The 27,582-nt window shown below is 37.4% G+C and overlaps 1 protein-coding gene across 6 annotated transcripts in view; it reads right to left on the bottom strand.

Annotated features, from left to right (window-relative positions):
* Window positions 1-3,488: 3,488 nt before the first annotated feature.
* Window positions 3,489-27,582, bottom strand: part of PRKG1 (protein kinase cGMP-dependent 1) — a 1,362,786-nt gene continuing 1,338,692 nt past the window's right edge. For all 6 annotated transcript variants that reach the window (XM_039327748.1, XM_039327751.1, XM_039327747.1 and 3 more), the window contains 6 exons: window positions 17,780-17,921; window positions 15,965-16,128; window positions 12,975-13,097; window positions 12,708-12,770; window positions 8,637-8,703; window positions 3,489-5,494 (listed from right to left, as the gene is read on the bottom strand). In XM_039327748.1, coding sequence (XP_039183682.1) covers window positions 5,396-5,494; window positions 8,637-8,703; window positions 12,708-12,770; window positions 12,975-13,097; window positions 15,965-16,128; window positions 17,780-17,921 — 658 coding nt within the window. In that variant the 3' untranslated portion in view covers window positions 3,489-5,395. The remainder of the gene's footprint in view (window positions 5,495-8,636; window positions 8,704-12,707; window positions 12,771-12,974; window positions 13,098-15,964; window positions 16,129-17,779; window positions 17,922-27,582) is intronic.

The following is a 27,582-nucleotide window of genomic DNA, read 5'->3' on the forward strand; positions in this document are numbered from 1 at the left end:
GGATTTCCCCCTCCCCCCAGTTTTTGCTATGATGTCAACTTTATTCTCTAATCTGCCTGATTAGAATTTTTTTTAAAATTTTTTACTATGGAATCTATTACAAAATGTGGCATGTCTGAAGTTTTACCGCACTACTGTTTTAAAATTTGCACACCTTAGCAAACAGGAATACCTGTATACAGACTGATAGTATGTCATATATTAATTTGACCTGCACATACATTTATACATTTCACAGAAATGACGCTGTATCTCATTAACAGATACACAGCTCTGGTACATTTATAACAGAAATAAGAGAACAACTTCATCATTTCTGTAATTCATCAATATTATATAGTAAAGGCTTATAAACTGTTAGCCGAAAGAACTGTAAAACGCAGCAAGCTAAGAAAGGACAACATTTTGAGGTGTGTTTGTCTTGGTCATGCAGCATAACACCAAATTTGTATTTTTTTTTAATAGGATGCCATGAATTTAAGGCACTTGCAACAATGCCAAATAACTAAATGATGTTCTAAACTATGGGACAAATGGACAACAGTACAGTTGACATAAACTTCAGTAATACTGACAATTATGACATTAATTCAAGTCTACGTTGATCTAAAAACATTACCTTACAAATAAGAAAAATGAAAATAATGCAATGAAGGTCTAAAGAAAAAGCTATATGTATACCATAAAATATCAACACGAAAAAATGCCTATTTACATAAATATTTTCCTGTGGTCCTATTATTAAATAATTTTATATGGAGAAGGCAGCCCTATATTGAGCTACAGTTCATCTGTTTCTTTAGAACTTAGTTCTAATCAGTGTGTCTTAAATTTGTTAGCAAACTCATTTTTATGCAGATATGCCATTGCACCTCTTATTATGGAAAAGCAAGGTCTCAATTTCAGATGCATTATCGGGGAACAAAATATACCAAATCAATGGGTCTTACTCATGAGTAAATCTATCAAAGGACTAATAGCCATAAATAATAAGTTGTCCACATACTACTTTAGCCAGGTCAAGCTTGTAATTTGGCCATGACAAGTTTACCATTCCCAGCTGTAATTTGTGGTTAGCATCTCTACTAAATTCAGCGAAACCAAGAAATCTGCAACATTATTGCCCTAATTTACATGTTGAGTAGCACTTAATCTTATTGCTGGGGATGGAAAACTCACTATGGGAGGCCATTTTTGGTGTGATCTGCATGGAAGGAGTAACATGTGGACTAAGACAGAACATTGAAACATAAACATGTATGTTGATATATATATATATATATATATATAATATGTAAATAAAATATATTACTTATAAATGCAGGGTTTGTTATTATACATATGCTAGTTTAAGTTATTGAAAATACATTTGGTAAAGAAGATGCAAGTGAGCCATATGACAAAATAAATTTATATTAAGTGCACACCACACCAATTATATATTATTGAGTGCAGTTCAAGGACAAAATGGAAGGAATCAAGCATAATAATTCATACCATGCTCATTCGGCAACTTTTCTTGCATAAATATTTTTAAAACTTGTGACTATTAGTCAGCTGAGTGCTTGAGGATGACTTATTAGCACTGCAACTGCTTAGATTGGACACCACTATATATATTTTATAGGAAAACTCAAAGAGTTGAAATGAATACATTTTAGATTTTAATTGATTCAGGATAGGCACATCACTTGCTAGAGGTGAAGTGCAAAGGGTTCTTGTTTAATGATTCCAGATGTAATTTAGAAACAAGGGAACTTAACCCAAATGACTACAGAAATCTTTTAGCCCTATTAATTCTGCTTCCAGCATCGTTTATATTCTAAATTATGTGTTTCGATTAGACTTGTTATATACAATTAATAATGCAGGACTAATGAAGCAGTAGAAGTTACTAACAAGTAGTGCAGTGTTCTTATAGTCGCTCACTGATGTATATTTGTTAAAAAACCCCATAAAATTGACTATAAGTAAATCAATCAGATAGAAATGAAGCTCAGAGTTCTTCTAAAAAACTGATGTTATATTAACTTAAGCTATGGCGCTGTGTTTCTTTCTGGAATATTCCACTCAAGCTATAGGCACCCTTATGAATGTCAAAAATTGTCTGACAAAACTGTCAACAGAAAATTCTGAAAGTGAATCCCAAAGTTTATACTTTCATGCATTTTCAAGCAAATGAATCTAATGGATATGAGAAGAGATGAAAATGTCTGGTTAATTTTAACATGGGGGAAAAAAAACCCTGCCCCCCTTTTTTCTATAGACTAAAATTAAATTTGGACTGACAAGACTGAAGATTACTACTGCTCTTCAAGATTGTACAGCCTGTGCCTCCATAAGAAGCCAGATATTATTTTAACTTATTCTAATTATTCTCATGACACTTTCTAATCTCTGCTTGACTTGTGCCTTAATAGTTTCATGTGTATTTTGCTCACTGCTTATGAAAACTGCCATTCCGATTCTGCAAGGATGGCCAACAATATTTCTTCCTGTGTATGAGGAAAGGTTATGATTTGCTATATTACAGGGTTGTAAAGTTTAAAATTGAAATACCAGATTATACATTAGACAGGGTAGGAAAAAATATATATCCCATAAAATTACAGTGGCCTATTGCTTGCTCTTCCCAGCTCAATTAAAAAGATTTACCTTTATTAAGGTTTGGAAGCTTAAACCATTTCAGTAAGGCTGATTGATGTACATGTGATTGGATGTTAAATGCCACATCAAAGATTTCTACTCCTGATCCTATGTACATTGGAAGCAGAGTGCTATATCCAGGACTGTTTTATTGTATTGTACCAGTCCTGGATGATGCTGGTTCTTTATTATTATTTTTGGTGGAAGCCATCACTAGGAACAGACAAACAGTATTTTTTCCCCAAAACTAAATATCTTAAAAAGCCACAAGTTTGTATAAAATATGTGAGAATGTTACGAAGAGATGATAATCTCTTTCTGTTTTTTTCTCCTTCAAACTCATATATTGTGTTCTAATGTATTAGATTAGAGAGCTTTTTTTATCGACATGACTGAATCAAGAACTTGGTGATAATTGGCAGTAGCCAATGAGCTTCATTTCTGAATGTTTTGGGGCTAATCTCTAAGCATCAGTTATGGGGATAACTAATTTTGACAATGCAAATCTCTTTAGATATAACCAGTGCAATGTATTCAATAGCCAGTGTTTTGCTTCAAGTTCATCTTATAGCACTGTCCAACGACAGGGAAATTCTAAGTTCTACAAACTGGATTAGATCCAGACTGAGATAACAATCCTATATATACCCATTTCAGAATAAGTTCTGTGGAACAAAGTAGGTCTTACTTCTGTATAAGCATACACAGTACTGCATCGTAAAATAATTACAATAACTAAATTTTGGTATCATTGAAAATGGTGGTACAAGCTAGCCATGATTCATATTTCATAAATTTCAGAAGAAAAGAAAAATATAAACTTGCACATGTTTACTCAGATATGACAATCATTAAGTTCAATGGAATTTATTTCCAGTAAAATGTAATAGCATTATAGTCTATATGGTAATAACATAGCTGAATGCAGTCCTCATTATTAGGACAGCTTCAAATGCTAATTAGGGCAAAGTAAATAAACTGAATGGTATTAGGCAACATACAGGGAAAAGATAATTGGAAGCAAGCTAAATTAACGCAGGATGACAAAACCAGAGGTGTATTTCTGGATTCAGAGAAAAGAGCAAGTCATTATACTCTGTTGAGAATTCCAAAGGAAATGGACATTCTGTTGGTTTTCTTTTTGTGGAACTAATTTAAGAAGCTGTCACAGATGCAAGACTACTTCAACAGCATATTGACAAATGCTAACAAAGTCATACTGATACATGGAAGCCTTAGCTGAAATTACCTTGAAAGTTATCTATAATAGCCTTTTTGACATTTCTGTCCTCTGAACATGCTGAATTCCGATAACAAGTATGGACAAATTAGTTTTGTAGCACTGATCATTAAAAGATTCATAACTAGCAGATGTAATTCATCTTTAGATGGACCCATTTAAAGACTTGTCCACTTCAACAGGACATATTTAAAGGTGAATTTAATTCTCCTTTTGAAAGGAAGTGCATATTGAAGCATTCCATTTCAATTACATTGTTCCATGTTTGTAGACTGATCTGTAAGAGTTTTATTGTACAAGAAAAGACTGACTAACTATCTTTTGAGAAAATAAATATAATATTTGTGGGATCTGGAAGAATAGAAAAGAAAACAAAGTGAGGGCAGTACCGCACAGTAGCATTAAAAATATGCATACGTATCACCCACATATGAGTGTGCATAGGAATACACCCACTCATACAGTTCTAACTGACAGTGAAATTCCTTGCTACATTTTGTTTTCTGAAAAATGAGTGTGGAAGTTTGTTTTATTTCACAGATGAAAGATGTACATAGCACCTATATAATAATGCAGGGGATTTTGCAACTTCGGGAGGCTCTCAATGTGATTGTTATTTTAGAGTAACTATAAATACCTAATAGACTCATCGGTTAATATTTTGTTTTTAGGACCTCTGGATAAGCATTCTTCTTTTTCTTTTACAAGATGGTTATTGTATATATGTAAAGCAAATAGTTTTATGAACAATTTTTCACATCCTCTTATGTATCTGCATCCATAAAAGAAATGTTAAAAGTAAGTTCTCAGACATATAATATGAGGATTGACTGACCCATACTTGCTTAACAGTTTAACAGGAAGTGTAGCAGTTGTGCTTCTGTTATCAATTGGGAAGAAAAGCATATCAGAACTAAAAATGGAGAAAGGTAACATTCATTCTTGTCTTGTGCACTGCTTGAAAAGAAAATTATAGCACTACGTTGACATGAGCTCCACTTTTTCTGGTCCTCCTTAGTTTAACACTTTGGCCTGCTTTAAGAGGTTCAATGCACTCTACCTGCAGTTTTGGGGTACCCCAGTTACTGTGCCATAGATTCTACAGCATAGAATCGGCTACAGTATTTAACAGTTTGGAATAAATTTAGCAATAAAGAAAATGAACTTACAGCTAGAATTATGTGCATCTCATTCTATCAACTTTCAAATTGTAATGGAGCATAGCATGTTCAGTACCATGATAGAAAACACATGTAAATTATTGGTGGAAAAGGTTTTGCTTCAGGACCACCATGTCAACTGCTGTGTTAAATTCAAACGGAAAACATGTGAAGAGCACTATTGTCATCTAAACAAGAAGTTCTAATGCCACTGTAATTACTGTAGCAGCATCAATCAAGGCATCATGGTGACCCCGAGCATGAATCCTTCCCAAATCTTTCAGGTCTGCTGGCAGCCATGTCTCAGGAAGCTGTCTTCAGCAAGGCAGAAGCAGGTAAGAGAAAAACATTAAAAGTCTATGTCCCATCCTGAGTTGTCATCAGGTGGTGGTTCATCGTTGTCTTCAGGGAAGCTATCAAAATTGCTTGTATCAGTTGGAGATGCAACCTGTCCAATGAAGGAAATTAAACTATTGGTAGTTTTAGTTGTTGCATTTGGAATCTTTAAACAATTTTCTGATTTCAGCTATGAGCTCTTTATACCACTTTGTGAATTCATGTTGGCCGGTAAGAGTTAGACAGTTCATAAATGTAGGATTCTGCCATTTTCATTCATAATATTGTTCTATGTAGCACTATTAAAAAATACTATGTGAATGGAAATATCGTGGATTTGGATGTTTCTACTCCCTCGACACCCGAAGCAGTAAAAGAGGAGTTAAAGAAGATGAAGAAGAAGGGTGTTTCTATGCAAAGTGCATTGTTCAGAACAAAAATAATGAAAAAAATTGATGGGAAAAGATGAAAGGGTATAATGGATACCCCATAAATTTTTATGATTAAAGCAGGGTGATTGTACATTTAGAAAGTAATTTTGAAGCAACCTTCAAATGAATGGCTTTGGCTTCCTAGTATTTCCTAACTAGAATGGAGAGTTTGACAAAATAATGTAAAGATTTCTTAATGACACTGACAGCCCTTTGAAGTGATCTACAAAGCTGGGATTTAATGCAGATGCATGGCAGGTTACATGTGAAAAACAGCATTGGTGTAGAACTGTTTAGAAAAGGCATATAAGCAATGACAGAGGAGAAAGAAATTGCTGCCTTTGTCCACATCTAAAAAGTCCGTGTTTGTTTATGTCACATAAGACAGATAGATAAAAAGTCAATAAAAGTTTAGAAAGTGGGAAAACAAATTGTTGATGTTTTCCATTTACTTGATACTGTATGATCCCATATTTATTGAATTAAATATGGTAGTTCATTATGTAAATGTCAAGTGCTTTTGTATATCATTTGACTTCGGAGAAATCTGTTTGCAAGAACGTGAAAGACTTATAAAGGAATCTAATAAATTAGAATAAGCTGCTACTGGTTAATTTAAACTTAAAATAATAAATATAAAATATATTTTATATTTTAGAAAAGTGGACTCAAAAAATGGACTTAAAATTAACAAGGTGTAAGTAATATGATATGATAAGAGTGTTCCAGTAATATCTGTATTTGTATGTCTCCCAGGAATAATGTAATATTCATAGTAGTACTAGTAGTGAAGTATCTATTTAATGATTAAAAGCCAATACAATAAAGACAATACAAGTATTCTCTCTCCTCCAAAATAAATTAAATCTTCTTGTACTGTTCCTGAAAATTGTCATTGCTTGGGGGTCAATGATATAATGAATGACAGATGAAAACTTACTATTTTCAGAAAAAAGACCTTCACGATTCCTAAATAGATTGAAATGTACATTCATTCAAATATAATTAGTTACTTTTGAATATGTAAATTGTTATTGGGGAAAATATACATAAGTTACAGATCCCTAGGTATTATGTACTTTTCTATGTATTAGTTGAAACACAAGGTAAAGGAATTCAAGAATTTCATCGGGAATGTGTGAAAATAAATCAGAGAAGTCAAATATTTTAAATTGTATTCACTATGGGTATAAATTCAAATCTGATAGGAAATATTTATTTCATAAGTAGTAAAATTCAAATAATATGTAGAAAATTAAACTAAGAATAGCAAATTGTAACGAAGTAATGTGTATTCAAAGAAAAGCAAACACATTAATCATCACCACAATTTAACCCAAGATTACCATGTTTCCCCAAAAGTAACACCTACCCCGAAAATAAGCCCTTGATTTTTTTGGGTGGTGGTGGTGGGGGAGGGTGGGTCTAATATAAACCCTACCCCCAAAATAAGCCCTAGTTTTGGAGCTAGGCACATGCCTAAAAGTCAAGCTAGGGCAAGGGTGGGGGGTGGAGCTTACAATTGCAGACAAGCCTCCCATGGATCAACACTTGCTTCGCCTCACTGGCTGAAGGAGGAGCTTTATTCTGCAGCTGACAATGGAGCTCCGGCTTGCATTTTGCCATCAGAGGCCTTTCCGGAAGGCCTCTGCAGCCGTGAACTGAGATATGGATTCAATCCGTAGCTCGGTTCTCGGCTGCAGAGGCCTTTGCAGAAGGCCTCTGATGGTGAAATGCAGGCCGGAGTTACATTCTCAGCTGCAAAATGAAGCTGCTCCTTCGGCCACAGAAGTGGGCCCGGATGGGTGGGGCTGTCAGTGCTGCTGCTGCGAGGTCGGTGGAAAAGACACCTCCCTGAAAATAAGATCTGGTGCCTCTTTTGGAGGAAAAAAAAATAAAAATAAAAAAAGACCAGGTCTTATTTTGTGGGAAAAATGATAATTAGAATGTCCATAGCTCTCATAATAATAATTTATACAGACCACAATTACAAGAAGGCTGTCCTTTGTATTTATCTAACAGGACTATTTTTCAGTAATTGTCTGTCTTAATAGAGGTATGCTAAAAAGTTATGCTAAAGAGAGTTATGTTTGATATAGAAATAGATGTTCTTAAATCCATGTGTATAATTCATGTTTAACAGAAGGTCACTTGATCTTCATTTTTTTTTTTTTTACAAATTTAGTGGAAACAAAGGGAAAACACCTACAGTTAAGAATAGGTATTTTCTTTTTTTCCCCTTTCAACTGTATTTTTAGGACCCTATTATCAGTATTGGTACTGATATTTACTGTTAGCATCAACATGGCTCTGCTTGGAAATTAAACAACTGTTGTGTGATTTGTAGGCTTCAAGTCAAGTCAAACTAGAAAGTCATTTACTTTGAAAAAGAAAGGCAGCATCCTACTTATTTATGCCAATTTGGAAAAAGTATGACAAGTTGTCAATTGAATACTACAGCTTGTGATCTAATGCGACATTTAGAAACTGATGGAGTGATAGAAGAAATGAAAAGAAGAACTGAGACAATGCAAGTTGGAAGAAGAACAAAAAAGCTTTCAGTAACAAAGGTGTAGTGATTTCATTGAAATACATTTCAGCCTAAACTTTTGTATTTTACTATAAGCTTCATCACTGATTCATTTCTCTGAAAATGAAGTCAAGCAGAAGTCTGCATACATGGAAATGTCAACATAAGATAAGATCACATTTCTATGTTTTGGATCAGAGCTCCTGCTTGTTTTTCCAATGGGTTTATTCAGCAATTTTCTTAAGTTATGATTCCAGCATATATATTTTAACAAGTAATACAGCTATACTCACACTTGGTATAATAGGAGGTGTCAATGTACCTTTTCTTAAACCTTCCCAGTTAAAGCCTTCAAACCACCTAAAGACAGAAGAAAGATAAAATACAAAGAAATTTATATGATTCAGCTACCATTGCAAGCAAGACCAAGTAGCCTAACATTAAACATTACAAAATTTACATTTCTGAAACCCTCTTACTTAATACTTGGGGGGATGACAGATTTGTGGAACACATAATTTTATCCTGATTGTGGCAGTTCTGATGGTATCAAGAATTTTCTAGAGAAAATTCTGAATCAAGGATCTGTCCAGACGCAGATGCCTAATTTGTGCTGAAAAAATAATAATAATAGAATAAGTCTATTAAATTACATGAGATTCCCAGATGTTGAAGCAGATGGACAGATACTTTAATATTGGCTATCTGTTTTCTTCAAACATGTAAAAAATAAAAAAGCTAATAAATATCTTTCCATGATAGATATTTGTTGATGACTTGTTGATATCTGTAATCCTATTTACATTTAACCTGCTTCCTGTTGATGTTATATTATGTTAAACAGGAATTGCTGATAGGCTTCTGAAGCAATTTTATTTATTATGTTGTTGAAATGTTCTGTTAATTATATTATATTATTATATTGTTGAATTTGGGTGCTAGCTGATTCTAACCACTGCCCGGTTTTTCTTCATCGGAAGACCCTGCAAAGGGTCAAAGGTCGCCCTGGAGGGGCGACCACCACTGAGGAGGACCCTCAATGACCGCGGAAGGGCAGCAACCCTTCTGTTGGATCCGAGGCAGCTCCTTTGGACTGACAATAACATGGCCGATCATGGACATAATTTACTTGGACTTCAATAAAGCATTTGATAAAGTAGATCACAACCTACTACTTGATAAGATAGAAAAATGTGGGGTAGACAGAATCACCACCAGATGGATCCGTAGCTGGCTGACCGGCTGTACTCAGCGAGTGGTCCTCAATGGCACTGCATCTATATGGAGGGAAGTGTGTAGTGGGGTGCCCCAGGGCTCTGTTCTGGGCCCAGTACTCTTCAACATCTTCATCAACGATTTGGATGAAGGGATAGATGGGGAACTCATCAAATTTGTAGATGATACCAAGCTGGCAGGAATAACCAACACTCCAGAAGACAGGCTTAAGATACAGAAGGATCTGGACAGACTTGAACACTGGGCACTAACTAACAAAATGAAATTCAATGGTGAAAAAAGCAAGGTTCTACATTTAGGCAAGAAAAACCAAATGCACAAATACAGCATAGGTGGCACCATGCTCAATAGTAGTAACTGTGAGAGGGACCTCGGAGTTCTAGTAGACAATCACCTAAATATGAGCCAGCAGTGTGCTGCAGCTGCCAAAAAGGCCAACACAGTGCTAGGCTGCATTAACAGAGGGATAGAATCAAGATCACGTGAAGTATTAATACCGTATATGCCGGCGTATAAGACGACTTCCGGAAGTGCTAAACTCGGCACCAAAGACGGGGGTCGTCTTATACGCCAAGTCGTCTTATATGTCGGAAATATTGGTAGTTTCCGGCATATAAGATGACGTTCTAGGAAGGCGACTCGGCGATAAAGACGGTACCACTCTTCAATGCCTTGGTAAGGCCACACTTGGAATCCTGCATCCAGTTTTGGTCACCACGATGTAAAAAAGATGTTGAGACTCTAGAAAGAGTACAGAGAAGAGCAACAAAGATGATTAGGGGACTGGAGGCTAAAACATATAAGGAACGGTTGCTAGAATTGGGTATGTGTAGTTTAACGAAGAGAAGGACAAGGGGGGACATGATAGCAGTATTCCAATATCTCAGGGGCTGCCATAAAGAAGAGGGAATTAAGCTATTTTCCAAAGCACCTGGAGGCAGGACAAGAAGCAACGGGTGGAAACTAATCAAGGAGAGAAGCAACCTAGAACTAAGGAGAAACTTCCTGACAGTGAGAACAATTAAGTCAGTGGAACAGCCTGCCTCCAGAAGCAGTAAATGCTCCAACACTGGAAGTTTTTAAGAAGAGACTGGACAGCCATTTGTCCGAAATGGTGTAGGGTTACCTGCCTGAGCAGGGGGTTGGACTAGATGACCTCCAAGATCCCTTCCAACTTTACTACTATTACAAGCTGTTCCTGCCGAAAGCCCAAATTACTACTAAGCACAACAAAAGCAACCTGGAGGAGTTGGGTGAGATCTTACCTTACATTTCCTATTTCCCATCTATTTTCCTGTAAAAGCCTTTGAATACCTTCTTCCCCCTTCTCAATTCTGCGGCTCCTGCCTACTTTGGAAATACAAAACTAAGGAAAGGGGGAAAAAAATAGAACAACTAGACTAAACGACTAAATATTTGGACTTGTAACTTCTGGATACCTGGGCTCTCAAAAATTTTTTTACTCTTACAGAGACTTATTGTTTTATTTCTTTGCTAAGCTGGAAAAAAAAGGAATATTTCTTTCTTTCTTCTTTGAACTGGATAACAGCTTAACTGTGCATGGCACTAGGTACATCTTGTGGCGAAACGTGGTACATCAAGTGAAATTATTTTTTGACTGGGAGACTTCTGAGACTAAAATTTGTCCTTGTCATTATCAAAAAAGATAAGAATCTGAAACAGCTGGGTGGTGAAAATAATTCTCTATAGTGGAGGTGGATTCTTATTGACTTTTATTAAAAATAGCCTCCACTAAAGGACTACTTGCAAATATCACAGAAATGGAGGAACACCACCCACAGCTTAACTTCAAATATATACTTGAAAAAATCCTAGAAACTACTGAGCTAATGAATTCCAGACTGAAAGATATGTGTGCCACCTTAAAGCTAAAAAACACAGCCCTGACTTCAATAGATGTACCTACAACCCAAAAAGTAACAGAAGAAGAAGGAATTAACACTAAAGTGGATTTTAAAGAATGCCAGCTACAAGCTACTCAGAACTCTGACATCCAAACTTTGATTGCATCCAAAGAATCTACAATTTCAACAGCAACAGAAACTGAAGAAAGCAACACTAAGACGGAAGATCCTGAAGACTTACATACACAATACACTGAGAATTCAGACAACCCAGATGACCAAAAGACAACTACAACACTGAATATGACTTTTCATCGAAACCAGCCAAAATCAGAAGAAGAAGAAGATCAGCCCGGAACTCATGACAAATATACTAAGCCAAATATGGAGATTTAAACTATCAGGCCAAAAATTTAATGACTATGAAGGGACTAGCTTCCTTGATAGGCTGATGACTGGATGGTCCCCCTTGATTCAAATGACATATGCAGGAATGGAGGGAGATCCACCCGAGGATTTAAAAGCTCTGTTATGGAAGCAAGTTTGGCACAAAAGGAAGGCCAGAGTTAGACTTAAAAATGTTTTTTTTAATGTGACCTCTAATGGAAGAGCTTTAAATCTTACTTAATGGGATAACGAGATTTTAAAAGCTATTAATTGATTTAATATTTAGGATTTATATCTATAAGGGAAATAAATTAGTTACTAGAACAATAGTTTTGAATCATAACATAGAAGATGGATTCAGAGGATAAAGATTATTTTATTACTAAGCAATGATGAGAATGAGAAGTAGAATATGCAGAATATGATTGTGGAATAAACTAAGAATCTATTTGAATAAATAATAAGTGTATTTTAGATATGATAACTATTCTGTAATGAACTAAGGGAACCGTGGGTTATCCGAAATCTAAATATTATGGACATTAAGCCAATTGAAATACTGTAAATGAAATCAGATAAAAGTTAAAAACAGGATTAGAAGGCATATAAATCAAAAGTTGTTGATAAATGTTTCAAATGATTGAGTTATAATTAGCAATGTATTAATTTAAAATCTGGTATAATAACTAAGAGAAACAGAGATGAAATTTTTGATAATGTAAACTGATATATGTATGGAAAAGCATGTTATTGGATTACGTATTACCCAACCACCAAGTTGCTTCCTTAATACCTAAAGCTTTGTAAAAATGGAAAATTAATAAAACTTGTTCAAAAAACAAAACAGAGGATTACTTTTTTCTGAAATATACCTACTTGTGCTTTTGAATATCCTTGACTCCATTTTTCAAGTTACCTAATCTTTCTGATGGGTTGTCCCTGTTTAAAAATAAAAGAACAAGAAAACAGTTATAAAAGAAAGTTGGAAATCAAAGCTTTTTCTGGTATGTGTGTGTGTGTTTATATTACAAAAAGCTTATATATATGTGGCTAAGAATGACAGTAATAAAGAATGAAACAAAATGTCAAAATCAATTATAATCTCTTTCTTTGAGAGATTACTAACGCATATAAAGAATTTACCTGCATAGTTTTTTAATTAAGTTAGCAGCATTTTTGGCAATCTTCTTTGGAAATTCAATCATGTCAATCCCCCTTAGTATGATGTTATATGTTTTCATGGGATCTGGGCCTGAGAAAGGTGGACTATAGAAAAAGAACAAAAATGCTAATTAAAATCTAGTGATATATTTATTTATTTTTTGCAAATAAGCTGATTTTGGATGATTGTGTTATTTAAGCATTATTATATACTGCTTATGTAGTTACTATGTCTATATCAAAGGTGAGAATAAGAAAATTACTTAAGACACTGCTTTTATCAGAATACAGAATAAAGGCTATCAATAAACTACCAGAAAACCAAAGTTTTAGTGTTTGGCCAATTATCACAAGGATCACAAATGACAAATAAATGGGACTCAGATTATACAGATATGCAGTTATACTTATCTTAGAGTGTACTTTTATGCTTTTCTGTCTTTGAGTGCTATTTTTTAAAATAAGTTTTCAAGGCTGAAAGGGGCAGACTAGATTCCAAATTTGGGATATACTGTACATCCTGATTTCCTAAAACTATTTCCTATCTTCACTACTTAGACCAGTGGTGGCAAACCTATGGCACGGGTGCCAGAGGCGGCACTCAGAGCCCTCTCTGTGGGCACGTGTGCCGTCACCCCAGTCCTAGGCTTTCAGCTTGGTTTTATAAAAAACTTTTCACTTTAGGCCTCTGCCGTGTGCAAAAAAAAAAAAAAGGTTCAATCAGTCAATTTCAACTTCTTGTGGGGAAAAAAAAGATCTTGCAAAGTTAGAATTGATTGATTAAACTTTTTAGTCCCACCCAGTCTGCCATTACCACTGCAGCCACACCCACCCAATGGGCCACACCCGCCTGGCACTTGACGATGCATAAGTGGGTTTTGGGTTGCAATTCCAGCACTCAGTCTCTAAAAGGTTCGCCATCACTGACTTAGAATATTTTCAGCCTTAGAACTTTAATTCACGAATGTTGGAAATTAAATTTCACCCATCTTAAATTTGCCAAGATTGAGAAAAATCTGGAACCCTGTGAGAGACTATTAACCATTGCTCAGAGCTTATAACATTTTACATTTTTCTGGAATATTTTATAAACAGTAGTTTGATAATAAGCCTTGTGCTATTATTTTATCCAAAATGCTTATGGAAATTCATATGCAAAATATTGGGAAAACATTTATTTAGGCATGATCAGGAATTATTGCAGTTCATATTGCGTTGATCCTGGTGCTTCTGCTGAGTCGTGAAGAAGCACCAATCAGCTGGTGATTGGCACTTCTGCTGACCCCAGAAGAAATGCCGATCAGCTGGAATGTTGCAGCGTCTCCAGGGTCTTGTGATTTACATTCAGATGCTTGGCTACTGATTCATATTTATGACGGTCACAGTGTCCCAGGGTCATGTGAAGTGACCAAAACCTGCTGCAACCACTCAGCAGATGGGGGGAATAAAAACCAAACACCCCCACCTCACCCCCACTGCCAATCCTCAACAGAAATGCTCACAACAATGAAAACCTTGGACAGGAGGAAGAGCGCGGCTGGGTGGGCAGGCAGGTGTCTTGCTCGGCTGTGGCTTGGGGGGCACTTTTTTCAGTGCCATTGTAACTTCGAACAGTCACTAAGCGAACTGGTGTAAGTCGAGGACTACCTATATTTTATCACTTTTTTACTTTGTTTCTTTTTTTTGGTCATCAAGTTTTTGACACCTTGCTAGGCGACTGGTGGTACTCGGATGTTGCCATATCCTAAAAGTGGTACAATGGATGAAAAGGTTGAAAAGCCCTGCCTTAGAAGATGCACAGATTGGCACAAGTATAAGGATCTATTACTATTACTATTATTATATTATATTATATTATATTATATTATATTATATTATATTACATTACATTACATTACATTATATTATATTATTATTATCTACTAGAGATACAGCATTTCTAAATGTTTAAAGACTTTCGTAAGTGTTATTCCATGAAATAGGTAATAATTCCTATTTAAAAGAATATTTTGATTTTGAAAGGATTTTTTTTTTTTTTGTACAAAAGAATGATTTAAATCCCCCACTTGCTGGCCTGTCTCTTCAGTGTGGTTCAGTGTGGTCCCAATGTGGTTCAGCTAGCAGCCTCAAAAATATTACATTCAGAAATCTTTAATTTATTTAATTATTTATATACCATCTTTATTAATTTAACAAATAACTCAAGGCGGGAAACATATCACCTTCCTCCTTAATTTCCCCACAGCAGCAACCCTGGAGGTTAGTTGGGGCTAAGAGAGAGTAACTGGCCCAAGTTCTGTCAGTTGACTTTAATGGCTAAGGCGGAATTTGAACTCACAGTTTTTTGCTTTCTAGCCTGGTGCCTTAAGCACTAGACCAAACTGTCTCCCTTTTATTCTTCCTATTCAATATTTTCAGTGATTTTTTTTTTTTTTAGAAATAAAAACTCTGTTTAATTTTTCTTTAGAAATGTGTTGTTTCAAAATACTATCTAGCTGTTTTCTAGCATGTTTCCATTTTGTTTTGATTGCCTTATATTTTGGGGAGATGTTTCAAGTTCCTTCTTGAAGACTGAAGTTCAGTTTTTATGCATGCATCAATTTAAACATATCTAACTGGTACCATGAACTCATGATTTGGTGAACCGGTAGAAGAATGCAGGTTGATTTGGCATGGGGACAGGGAAGTATTCACCAATTAGAATGAAATGACTAGAAACACCAATTTTTCCTCGCCAATACCCTTTCCTCTTATAGTGGCCATTCAAAGACTTTTGGTTGTTAGAAAGCAGGTTGTGAATCCTTGCAAAATCGTAATAAGTAATTCCACAGTACATTTTTAAACACCATTTTTGTTTGTCACAGCATATGCCACCTCTGAATCCCAACTCTTCTAATCAAAGTGACAACAGCAGAAATATTCTCCAGTTTGCTGAACTATTTTTATATGTAGCTCCAATTCAATGCCCATACCTGCCAGTCAAGAGCTCATACATTAAGATTCCCAGTGACCAGTAGTCTGCTGAAATGTCGTGACCTTTGTTCAGAATGATCTCTGGGGCTACGTACTCTGGAGTTCCACAAAAAGTCCATGTTTTCTTTCCAAATCCTATTTTTTTTGCAAAACCAAAATCGACCTGTGAAAGAAAGTTCACACACCCATCAAGGAAGACAAAAAGTTAAAAGCACTTATGCAGGCACAAGATATAAAGAGATGGTCACAACAAAGGCCTTCATGAGCACAAGTACATCTAAAGAATAGGCTTCACAAGAAAATTCTCAGAGGAAGAGTTCCAAAGAAACCCTTGAGGAGCATATTTCAACTCTTGAGATTTAGAAAAAAGCATTAACAATTTCCATTTAGTAAAATGATCTAACAAAGGTAACTAAACCTTTCAGTTTTACAGCTCTTTAATGATTAGCTTATGTATTCTAGCTGGTTATTACCTAAGTGTTAAACCATATAAATAATATAGATCAGTAACAGGCACCACCACATACATTGTATTCAGTACCATTATACCTTTCTGCAGTTCCAATCCCCAATCTCCATAACTCAAGAAATGGCAACTCAAAATGTCATAGTGCCACCTGTAGGCCAAATTATAACTTTATCAGATTCAGATGAAGGACAGATGCTATGATTATATTTTTTGGAGGATTGTGATCTTACTGCTTTTTCATCTTCCTGCATTCTATCACATTATTCCTATTTCCTCTAAATGGCCAACATTCTTGTGCAGAAAAAGAATCCTATAATATCATATTTATACGATAAAGGGCAGAATTAATTGACTATGTACAGTGGTGGCTGGACACTATCAAAACTGACACCAGCTAGAGCAGGAGTCTTCAAACTTGGCCCTTTTATGACTTGTGGATTTCAACTCCCAGAATTCCTCAGCCAGGCACGCTGGCTGAGGAATTCTGGGAATTGAAGTCCACAAGTCATAAAAGGGCCAAGTTTGAAGACCCCTGAGCTAGAGCATAGAACAACTCAAAGAAATAGTACAAGATTGGAAGATGTGAAGAGACTTGGCCCATAGAATCACCAAGGGTTGGGCATGACTGAATGGATATCATCATCATCATCATCATCTACAAATATATATCTGGGGAATGTGGGAAATTTGGGGAAAGGTTTCCTTTGATTCCTAGTTTCCCATTAACTTTGATTATAGTTCAAATTCAATTTGAATAAGGCCCATGTCTAGAATTTCTGAAATCCTGACATGAACATTTTAAAATTAAGTTCCCCTAAAAAAAATGAAGGCCAATAGGAAATCAAATCATTTTAACATGGGATAACTTCTTAGAGGGTAAATTTGATTATATTGCACGCTGCCCAGGGCCCCTCCTTGAAGGAGCTGGGCAGTCTAGAAATATGAAATACAAATAAATAAAATTGTTAAAAAACTAAAGTCATAGTGGGATAAATCTTAGAATCATATTTGGTTATTTCTTCAAATTATTAAAATCTTGCTCCCATATCAGAAGGGCACAACAGAAGGGAATAAACTTCTGAATTTTATTTTATTTATTATTATTTTTATTTTTTTTTGCTTATTTGGCTCCCAGAAACAATCAGATTAATCTGTTTGCATTAAACCTTTTATAAATTGATTTGTCCCAGAATTGCAGAGTTGAATACTGCCTCTTGGCTAGAAGTACAGTTTTAGGGCTGTTAGAAAAGGCATTTTATTACAATGGAAGAGGCAACTGAAGTTTAACTACAGGGCGATGTAATTTTTAACTGCTGTTTGGGAAGAAAACATCCCCACCACTCACCAATTTGGCATAACCTCGGTGATCTAGGATGAGGTTTTCTGGCTTGAGGTCCCTATAAATGATTCCTTTGGAATGCAAATAGGCAAAAGCTTCTACCACACAAGCTGTATAAAATCTGGTTGTAGAATCTTCAAATGAACCTCTGTCAAGAGGAAAGAGAGAGAAAGATTGAGATTACTTATGCATTCAGTTAAGGACCTTTGGCAACAGTAAAAACAAACATGATAGCATCATTACTATATAATTATAATGTAAAAATCAACATGGCCAATTAAAATTGGGAAGATAAGTATAGAAAGCACAACAATATTTTAAAAGATTGAAGAAATTTAAAGAGATTTAAAAATCCAATAGCTTTAAGACACATTTTTAAGATACATTTGAGCATTAGAATGCATTCCATTTTGACAGAATGGTTTAAAAGAAAAATCAGCAAAATATCACATGGACAGTTCTAGAAACAAAGTCAATAAATAAATTAAGTGAAATGCTAATACTCTAAAATAGTTCTATTCAGATCTTAGTTTCCAGAGCTCCTCTAAACACAACCTCTGGTGATGAACTTAGAAGTCAACAACAAATAGAAAAAAAATCTCCCAGATATTATGCTTCACCTTTATACTTCACACATTTTTAGTACAGAAAATCACACAGCCTTACTTCAATACAAAATAAATCTTTTCAATGAATAAACCTAGTGGAAATAATGAGATTTGTGTTCATCATGTCTTTCTCTTTGATTTTAACAGAATTGATCTAAGCATGACTAAGTCTGAATCCAATCTGTTTTCATCCCCATATTGCAGATAAACGATCTGAAAACAAGAGAACAGGGATTTGTATAAGCCTGCTTATGAAAACTGAATTTGGGGCATCCTGGCTCACAGCAAAATGCTTCAGATATTCTAGTTTACTTATTCTAGTATGAGAAGGTAGGGTCACTTAATGAGGGTATGTATGTGTGTTTGGGCTTAATATAAACATGGCCAGTCCACTTAGGTAACCTTCCAATTCCTAGTTTTGCATCCTTGCACCCACCATCTGATGGATATGAAAAGAATGTTCTAGGAGTACAAATGTAGAAATACTGCATGCATTAAGAGGTGAGGAAAATAGAGAGACTTTTATTCCAGAACAGATTTATGGTAATTTGGATTGGGCTCCAGTAATAAGTCAAGGAATGTATTAATTTGTGTTGCTCAGTGCTGATTTGATTAAGAATAAACTAGCCTAATGCCAAATGGTTTGCTCCTCTTAAATTCACTCCATTGTACAGTAGTAAATGTTATGCACATGGTTAAATTAAATGGGGATGAATGAAAATTGAGGTACATGAAAATACTATTTAGAATTTACAGACAGAGAAAGATAAGTCATCTGAACTGGCTATATTAATTTTTATGCAACTTCACTTGCAATGGCATGGGGGCACACCCTCGAGTAGAGACAAGTGACCATTCTTGGACAAAAAAGAGGAAATATGGCAAACCTTCCATTCTACTTAGGGGAAAGTAGAGATTTAAATACAGGTTGTCCTTGACTTACGACCCCAATTGAGCCCCAAATTTATGTTGCTTAGTGAGAAATTTGTTAAGCGAGTTTTACCCCATTTTACGACTTTTCTTGCCACATTGTGTTAAGCAAATTACTGCAGTTGTTAAATTAGTAACACGGTTGTTAAGTGAACCTGGCTTCCCCATTGACTTTGCTTGTCAGAAAGTTGATCACATGACCCTGGGTCACTGCAACCGTCATAACCCAAGTGTAAATCACATGACCATGGGGATGCTGCAATGGTCATATAAGCATGAAAAGTGGTCCCTTTTTTCAGTGCCACTGTAACTTTGAATGGTCACTAAGCAAACTGCTGTAAGTCGAGGACTACCTGTTATGAAAAATAATTAAATAAAAGTAATACCCTCATGCTCCCCTATATGAATTTCTCCAAAAAAATATTTTATTCCTGATGGAAAAAAAGGGGAAAAACGTCCAGCCTTTGCAGGAAGCACCAAAGCTTTTATGGGGACTGCAGAATATGAATCCCTGACTGCCAATGATGATTCTGTTCCAGGAGTCTGATCATGTTGATATTCCTTAGCTTCCTTAACCTCAGCCATCATGGCTTCCAGAAGACCAAAAAAACAAAAAACAAAAACCCAAATAGGAAGGACAATGGCATCATTGATAACTGTTGAAAAGAATACTGGAGCATAGTATCAAAGTTCTGATTAATGAAACACTTCAAAGAACTTCCAGGCATTGTTTATCCTAAAAACCTTTATTACAGTGTAACAGACTGTTGGCACAGAATGGATGGATGCTAAGATCTGAATTTCCTTCCTTTGCACATAACATTCCAGGCTATTCCCCTCCCCTATTTTGCTGTCATGATTCACATTTTCCAACCAACCTGGAGGGCAAAGATTCACTTCCGTTCCCTTCCCATGCACAGTCCTTATCTTTCTCCTCCCTCCCACTATCATCAGAATTAACTCTAAAAATACCAGACAGTTCTGCATATCTTGTCAAAGCAATAATATCCAATATTAGCAGCGTTGACATCGGGCCTCCCTTACAAAAAGGATAGGTCCTGTATGTGAACAAAAGCATATGTCAGGGATTATCCCTTGGTTTGTTGGGGTTTTTCTCATGAAACTTTTTGATGAGTCGGTCAGCCTTCACATCATTAGATTTCATCCAAGTAGCCTTGGACAGCGAGTACCCCTTCCATTGTACTAGGTACTGCAATTTCTCTTTAAAAATTCTAGAGTAAAGAATACATTTCACTTCATAGTGGGTCTGTCCCACAACTGTGAGGGGCCCGGGTGCCTTCTTAGGGGGAGGTCTTAAAGTGGAGCCCCGATAAGGTTTCAACAAGCTGCAGTGGAAGACTGGGTGAATTCTTCCTAAAAGTCTAGGGAATTTTAGTTCTACGGTGACGGGGTTGATGATCCTTACTATGGGGAAAGGCCCCAAGAATTTTGGTCTCAATTTCTTGCTGGGCAATTTGAGGCATAAATATTTAGTTAACAAATAAACCTTTTCCCCAACTTGGTATGTTCTTTGGGAAGCCCTCTTTTTATCAGCCTGGTTTTTGTAGGTCTCGGAAGACTTTTTAACACAGCTTTCATGTTTCTCTAAACTTCTTCCCATCCCCTCACCCATTGATTAAGTGTCTGGGAGGGGGAGGGCACCTGAGGGTATTCAGGTATTGGGCTGAACTCTTTTCCCGTGGCTACTCTGAAAGGCGTGTAGCCGGTACTGCTGTGAACAGAATTTTTGTATGCCACCTCTGTGAAGGGGAGGTCAGTCCAGTTTGTCTGTTGGTAGGAAACGTAGCATCTGAGATATTGCTCCACCATTTTGTTAGCAGATTCTGCAGCACCATTTGTGGCTGGATGAAAAGCAGATGATAAGCCTTGAGATGATCCAATTAATTTAAGAAAACTCCTCCAAAACTTTGCTGTGAACTGCACCCCCCCGTCCAAAATTATTCGCTTAGGGGTGCCATGCAGCTGGTAGATATGTTTCAGGAACAATTTAGTCAGTCGTTGGGCAGATGGGAGTCCTTTGCAGGCGATGAAATGAGCCTGCTTCAAGAACAGATCTATCACAGTCCATATGACAGTATTTCCTCTACTTTCAGGTAGGTCTACTATAAAGTCCATAGCTATTTCTTCCCATGGTTGAGAAGGGTCTGCCATGGGCTGCAGTAATCCAGAGGTTTTTCCTGGGATTCTTTTCATTGTGGCACATACAGTACAACTTTTTACATAGTTTTCAACATCCTGTTTCAGCCCCGGCCACTAAAATTGCCGGCGGGTGAGGTGGAGAGTTTTCAAATATCCAAAGTGTCCAGCCTGTTTAACATCATGGCTGTGTTTGACAGCATTAAGATGGAGGGCTTCAGGCAAATACAGTTCTCCCCCCCCTTGTAAGCCAAGCCATCTCTGCATGTTAGGGAGGTTTGATTATCTTTGAACCATTGAACCATTAGTGAGGAGCTCTTGTTTTATTTTCTTTACCCCAGGATCATCAGCATTAGGGACCCTGCGAGGCATAGGTTGAGCGGCAGTTTGTGGATTGGAGATAATTGCCTTGTTAACTTCTTCACGTTCGCTTTTGTATTGGGTAATCGGGATAGCGCATCAGCTAGGAAGTTTTTTCCTCCTGGTATGTACTTTAGAGTGAAGTTGAAGCGGTTAAAGTACTGTGCCCACCGTACTTGCTTTGGGGACAATTTGCGGGGAGTTTTCAGTGCCTCTAGGTTTTTGTGATCTGTCCATACTTCAAAAGCACCTTGCTCCCTTCTAGATAGTGTTGCCAGTTTAACAGCCCCCACCTAATTACAAAGGCCTCTTTCTCCCAGATTGCCCATCTCTGCTTGCTTTCAGTAAATTTTTTAGAAGTGTAGGTGCAGGGTTGCAGGACTCCACTTTGGTTCTTTTGCAGTAATACAGCTCCAACTGCCACATCACTGGCATTGGCTTGAATTAAAAAGGGCTCCCCTGGGCAGGGGTGCTTTAGGACCGGTTCAGCAGCAAATAGTCTCTTTAAATTCTCAAAAGCTGTTTGACAGCCCATCGTCCATGCTAGTGATTGGCCCGGTCATGGCTTCCATCCTCTTTTGCCTGTTTTGAGTAGTTCTGTAAGGGGTAGGGCAATCTCGGCAAAACAGGGCATGAGTTGATGATAAAAGTTGGCAAAACCTAAAAAGCTCTGGAGCTGTTTGCAAGTTTTGGGGGCTGCCATTCGATTATAGCTTTCACCTTGGCTGGATCCAGTTCAATGCCCTCATTGGAAATTCTGTAGTCAAGATGATCTAATCGGGTCTGGTGAAATTCACATTTTGACAATTTGGCATAAAGCTTGGCATTCAACAGTTTCTTTAACACTTCTCTCACCAACTTTATGTGATCAGTCATATTCGTGCTGTATATCAGGATATCATCAAGATACACCAAAAACTTTTGTATAAGTGATCATGTAGGACCTCATTAATCAACTGCATGAACATGGCTGGGGCCCCCTGTAGTCCAAATGGCATGACCTTGAATTGATAGCTCACCATAGGACAGTTGAAGGCAGTTTTCCACTCATCTCCTTCCTTTATTCTTACCCGGTAATATGCCTCTCTCAGGTCTAATTTAGTGAAGACACTCCCCTTAGCCAGATGGGTTAATAAGTCCTTTAGGAGGGGGAGGGGGTATTTGTTTTCCACATTCAGAGCGTTGAGACCTTTATAGTCTACGCAGAGACAAAGAGACCCATCTTTTTTTTCTTTGAACAACACAGGGGCTCCCACAGTAGATTTGGCCTGTTCAATGAACCCCCTCGCTAGGTTTTTGTTCACGTATCGCTGCATCTCCTCCATTTCGAGGGGGAACATAGTGTACATTCTCAGGTGTGAGAGTTTGGCTCCTGGCACCAGTTTGATAGAGCAGTCATTGGGTCTGTGAGGGGGCAGGGCATCGCATTCTTTTTCACTAAATGCATCTGCTAGGTATTCGTTGGGAATGAGTGGTTCGCCTGGTGGCGGTGAGGCAGCCATGTGCACTCGCTCATTGGGTGGCTAAGGTGTCCCGCAACATCGGAGAATTAGGCCCTATATGTAGCCTCACAGTTCTCATTCCTTTCTCCCACCAGATAAACAATTTCCATTTGTCCAACTAGGCTAGCCCTAGGATCATAGTCTCAGTCATTTTTGGAGCCACTAGGAAGCAAATAAACTCCCAGTGCACATCTATTTCTAGGCGTAAGGGCTCAGTTAATTGCGTGACAAGAGTCCCTCCCATCAGGGAGCCATCGGTTTGCTCAAACCTCACAGGTTTGGAGAGCTGTTTTGCCTATATGTCCATTTTCATGGCAAATGGTAGACTAATAATGCATCGGGTGCATCCAGAATCAACTAGCACGTTTAAGGCCATTTGTGCCCCAGACTTAGGGATTATAAGTTTGGCGGGCAGTGAAAAAGGCGGGACTTGTCAACTTACCATCGGGTCGTTGTCTCCTTCATCATCGCTGTGAAAGGGTAGAGCAGGGGTGGGTCCACCCAGAGTCCCAGTGTCCTCCGGTGTGGGGGGTGTAATCTGGGCAACAGGTTCTTGTGTGACCCGGTTGGATTTTTCTCTCGTTTTCTTCTTGCCGCTGCTTCCGGTCTGCTCTGTAGTCGGGGGTAGGGGACTGGACAGTTTGCTGCTTGATGTCCCTCCTGTTCACACTGGAAACACTTGATTGTGGGTGGTCTGGGTCTGTCAGCCATCTCAGTAGTTTGAGGTATTCGTGGGGTTGATTGCTGTTCGAGTTGCTCTGGCTGCTGCTCGGATTCAGGTGGGGGAGGCTTCTTATAGTGGGCGAGCTGAACGTCTAGCTTCACTGCTGCCTAGTACCATTCTTGCAGCTGATCAAGAATGGTCAATAGATGCAGGCCTGAGAGAGGTGATTGTCTAATCCCTCAATGAAGTGATGGAATAGGGATTGTTCAGGCCACCCCTCTATTCGACCTGCTATCTTGCAAAATTCTCACATGTACTCCAGGACAGGCCTGCCGGCTTGTTTTATTTTGTGGATTTGTTCTCTTGCTCTGAGACCAATAGATGGGTCCTCAAATCTTTCTCTAAGCCTTAGGAAGAAGAGGTGGGGGTCCTCCAATTTGGGGGCTTGCTCGTTATATAAATTGTTCAGCCATTCAGATGCTTCTCCCTCTAGGCTGGATGCAATCATATTGACCATGGCCCCCGGGTCCATGTAGAAATAGGCCCAGCAATTCAAATGAGAACGCATTTGGTTGAGGAAAAAAACCAGCTTCTCTGGGTCCCCATCGAAGATTGCTCTGAAAAATGATGCAATTATAGGCTGTTGGGCCCCCCACTGTGGCTGTTGCTGCTGGCCCCATTCTAGCTGCAGATTTATGCCTAGGGTTTGGGGGCTGTGGCCAATCTCCTTGCTGTGGTCGTTCTCCCACCAGCTGTTGATCTCCTGGCTTCTGCACCACCCCAAGCTGTTGCAAGGCCTCTATTAGTTGTGGCAAGCTCAGAGGTCACTGACCATCTACCTGCTGGGGAACCCAATCTCCCCATTGCTGCAGAGGCCTCAGACTGGGATTCCCTCTGTCTTCAGAGTTGGAGTCCCTGGTAGGGGAAGACAGGATCTGAAAGGCTTTCTGATCTGCAATCGAAGGATTGTAGGCTCCGCTCTGCAGGAATTGATTTCTACTTTTCACCTCTGGGTTTTGAAATCTTTCTAGTGACTCGCCCAGAACTTGAGTGGCAGGCGATTCGTTAGCTCTCCACCATTCTGCTTTTGAAGTCTTTGCTCCCAGCTGGGAGATCTGCCAGAGTTCTTTCTCCCCCGGCTTGCCGGCTGTCGTCCCCCCCCCCCGGGGAAGCTGCTGCCACCAGGGTGCTGGCCTCAGGCAATCTTTGTTCTTCCATAATGAGATCTTCCCCGAATCTTCGTCAGCCTATCCCTTTAGTTTAGAAACAGCAACTGGGGCCCGGAGCCCCTAAATGGTTTGAAAAGTTTGTAGATCTTTACATGATGTCAAGGTTCCGACTAATGAAACACTTCAAAGAACTTCCAGGCATTGTTTATTCTAAAAGCCTTTATTACAGTGTAACAGAGTGTCAGCACAGCATGGATGGATGCCAAGATCTGAATTTCCCTTCCTTTGCACATAACATTCCAGACTATTCCCCTCCCCTATTTTGCTGTCGTGATTCACATCTTCCAACCAACCTGGAGGACAAAGATTCACTTCCATTCCCTTCCGTGCGCAGTCCTTATCTTTCTCCTCCCCCCACCATCATCTGAATTAACTCTAAAAATACCAGACAGTTCTGCATATCTTGTCAAAGCAATAATATCCAATATTAGCAGCATTGACACATGGCTGATTTTTCCCATTTCCCCCAAACCGAAGATTTTGACACTGACAAAGGCAGACATACAATTTTTCCAATTATCTACAAGATACAAGGACATTAAATTTTGTTTTGTTTAGATCAGCTTTTGGAGCATTGCAGTGAATTACAGTTATTCCTTGACTTACTACCACAATTAAACCCAATTTTTTTTGGTTAAGTGAGTAAATTGTTAAGTTAATTTTGGCCCATTTTACAACCTTTCTTGCCACAGTTGAATCACTGTGGTTGTTAAATTAGTAACACAGTTGTTAAGTGAATCTGGCTTCCCCATCGCAAAAGGGGATCCCATAATGCTGGGCCAAGCATCCACATTCTGATCAGGTGACCATTGGTGATGCTGCAATGGTCGTAAGTCTGAAAAATGATTATAAGTCCCTTTTTTCAGTGCTGTTGTAACTTCAAACGTTTACGGAATGAATTGTTGTAAGTCGAGGATTTAAATATGTATTTAAATATGTATAGGATTTATGAGTGAAGTACTTGGCAATGCTTTCCTCAGGCAGCATTATATCTTGCAAACTGAAAATCAAAGTTCAACTATTTTTGTGTGAAACCACTGAAAGTGTCAGAAGAGAATACTTTATTTATCTAATGACTTGACTGCAAAAGCCCACTGGCTATCCAAAGAACCAGACTGCAAAATAACTGTAGGCTATGATAGAATCACATTTCTCTGTTTATTGCTTAGTCTGAGATCTTTAAAAACAACAACCAAAAAAACCCTTATGCATTTATTTCCCAAACTGAATTTATTTTTCTTCATTCCCTTCTGGATAAAAGAAGCATAGAGATCAGAAGCTTTTTTCAACAAGTCACAAAATCAAAAATCACTGCTATGTATTACAACCAACTGCCAAATTAAGTTTTAAAACCAGAACCAATATGGTCAGTTTTTTGTTAGATACAGACGGTTTCACATTTTATGTTCCCCAAATTAACTTCTGGGTAAGCACTTTAAACCTTATACTTTATCTTTCCTTAGGATACATATATACTGACATTTTGTTGGGTAAGCCTGTTCCAAAGCAGGCAGGCAGCCTAAAACTAAAACAGGATAAAACGTTAACAAGGTTTTGCTAGTGCTAAGCATTTCAATTATTAATAGATGACCTAAGGAAATAAAAGAGAAATTCTCTTTTATAGCTAGATGGCAGCAGATACCAGGAGTAGATAGAAAAAGTATTAAAACAAAGGATCAAAGACTTCTGCAAACAATTAAAAGAAATCTTAGCACAAGGTAATTTGTATTATAATTATATTTTTTAAACAAATTAAATACAAGTAAATGTTTGGAAATTAAAATGATAATAAAAACAATATTATAAAAGTAAGTTTTGAGATTTCACTACTATATTTTTGTCTTATTTTGCTGTGCCATTTATGCAGCTGATAAGTTTTAAATACAGTATTTGTCATAGCCCAAGTGATCTTCTTTTATTTACATAATTTCAATCAGACGTTGAACGTTCATTCTTTCATATCTTTTGATTTTGATATTTTATTACTGCATTTTGTTTTATTTCTAATATATTTTAGAATTATAGGAACACTCCTGAATCTGATTTGCATTCTACCTCTATATTTGGATAAAGGGAGGTCTAAAAGTTTAATTATCTTCCTCCTAATAGGGTTTTTATTATATTTATTCATTTAAATTTATATGGATTTCTGTCTCAAAGTCATGACTGTGGGTGGCTGACAACAATTAAAAACTACATAAAAATATATAAAACCCCATAGAAATACTAATCAGTAGCCAAGGTTAAAATAAAAATTAACAGTGACAAATTAATACAATGACTGCACAATTTTCTACACATCCAGTTCCCCAGCACAGGGCCAAAACTGCATCTTTAAGGCCTTGCAAAAAAGACAGAA

The sequence above is a fragment of the Crotalus tigris genome, unplaced genomic scaffold, assembly GCF_016545835.1.
Source record: "Crotalus tigris isolate CLP2741 ecotype Arizona unplaced genomic scaffold, ASM1654583v1 scf7180000024366.3429058, whole genome shotgun sequence".
In the NCBI taxonomy this organism is placed as follows: Eukaryota; Metazoa; Chordata; class Lepidosauria; order Squamata; family Viperidae; genus Crotalus; species Crotalus tigris.